At 27.0% G+C, this 1605-nt stretch overlaps 1 protein-coding gene across 1 annotated transcript; it reads right to left on the bottom strand.

Moving 5' to 3' along the window:
- Positions 1 to 427: 427 nt before the first annotated feature.
- Positions 428 to 1391, bottom strand: LOC145832100 (uncharacterized). The gene is made up of 3 exons (XM_082939458.1): positions 1240 to 1391; positions 789 to 973; positions 428 to 594 (listed from the first exon to the last, which is right to left on the bottom strand). The coding sequence occupies exons 1-3, from the start codon at positions 1389 to 1391 to the stop codon at positions 428 to 430; spliced, it is 504 nt and encodes a 167-aa protein (XP_082795584.1).
- Between the last annotated feature and the right edge of the window lie 214 nt (positions 1392 to 1605).

Below are 1605 nucleotides of genomic sequence, written 5' to 3'. Positions count from 1 at the left end.
TAAACCAAATTACCAAAAAAAATTTAACAATTATGTTTTTGCTAAGCGTGCAACATTTACATGATCACGGCCGCAGAAATTCTTTTCCTGAACAGCATTTAATTAAAAAAAAACTTACTAGTGTGCCGAAGATGATTTCGGCGAAGATTACACGGAAATATCGTCTGATGGTTGGTATGTTTAGACACACACATGTATATATAGAATAATTATTTTTTTTATAGATTGAAATATAATAACTTAAAACTATGAGAAGGACTTTATTTAAACTAAAATAATAACAAAATTAAAAATAAAACAAACATATGTTTTTAAACTTCAATTGTGTATTGCTATTTAACACGTTTTTCATAAAGATTATAGCTTTTGCAAAGTCATCCAATTTTTAAGGTTGTTTGCAAAGATCCTTTATCATCAACACAATTGTCTATTGTCCAAACTCAACATTGTACCCGCATTTTTCGTAAAACTCCACCACGTCATGTGTGGAGTGCACTACGCAACAATTAAATCCTCTTTTAAATGCCCAATTCTCAGTGGCCAACAGCATTCTCTTACCAAGCTTTTTTCCTCTGTGATCTTCTGATACTATCACTGAATAATAAAAACTATTTATTTAAAGTTATTCAGTTTATAAACAGTTGATCCCTATAAAATTAACAAAAAAATATTTAATATAGATAATAACCTTCAGCGTTCTACCATTTTGAATTGAAACTAGTTATTTATTTTTACTATGCTGTTGCAACTTTAAATTTTATTCACAGTAACACATCAAGTTAACTTACCCAAATCAAACTCAACAGTATAGTTTGTTTCAATACATCTTTCCCAGTTTCTTTCTTCAACGTCACTAAAGTATTTCCATTTTTCGACAAGCAGGTGTCCCATTATTTTATGAGGAATAACGGAAGTATCCATGTATGCAAATGATGTTGGTAGTTCATTACGAGAATTCGATAATGACTTCATTCTAAAGTAATAAAAATATAATTGACTATTGAACGGATGGAACTGTTCTGAACAAATAACTGATTAAACAGTATATTAACAACAGTTTCAAATTATAAATAAGAGTTTCTCGTTTTAGAAAAAAAAAAAATTTATTTTAAATGTTGAAAGTATGATACAGAAGCTTAAATTTTATACAAAATAAGAATTAGAGTAAAAATATATAAATAAAAAGAATTAGTAAAAAAATAAATACTAAACAAAATTGTGAACTAGATAGAAACTCACTTATTACCAATGTATCCAGGAAACTCCATTTCTATCATTCGAAGGCAATCTTCACGAAATTGAGGTTGTAATTTATGAATAGGAACAAGCTCGTATTTGCTTGCATCATTTTTCACTTGCATTATTTTTGTATTATTATCGACTTGGTACATTTTTTATTTGATGTTAAAATTTTCTATTAAAAGTTTTAGTATTTATTTTGTTGCTTTTTTTTTCAAGTTATACAATCAATGCAGACTGTTTGCTGTATATTAAAAAAAAAAGACACATGATTCAAAAAACTAGAAGTATTTCTTGGTAACACATCTATAAAAAACAATACTACCAGTTAATTAAATTATTTTAAACTAACAACTACTTATATTA

Source organism: Thalia democratica, chromosome 3, assembly GCF_965202585.1.
Source record: "Thalia democratica chromosome 3, ktThaDemo2.hap1.1, whole genome shotgun sequence".
NCBI classification, from domain to species: domain Eukaryota; kingdom Metazoa; phylum Chordata; class Thaliacea; order Salpida; family Salpidae; genus Thalia; species Thalia democratica.
The sequence above is the reverse complement of the archived record's forward strand: the minus strand, read 5'-3'. Positions and strand labels throughout refer to the sequence as shown.

Bases quoted from the DNA above. Each gene is read 5' to 3' on its own strand.
- LOC145832100 (XM_082939458.1), bottom strand. From the start codon at position 1,391: ATGTACCAAGTCGATAATAATACAAAAATAATGCAAGTGAAAAATGAT. The intron at 974-1,239 runs GTGAGTTTCTAT...TTATTACTTTAG, and splicing joins CCTGGATACATTGGTAATAA to AATGAAGTCATTATCGAATT. The intron at 595-788 runs GTAAGTTAACTT...TTTATTATTCAG, and splicing joins TACTGTTGAGTTTGATTTGG to TGATAGTATCAGAAGATCAC.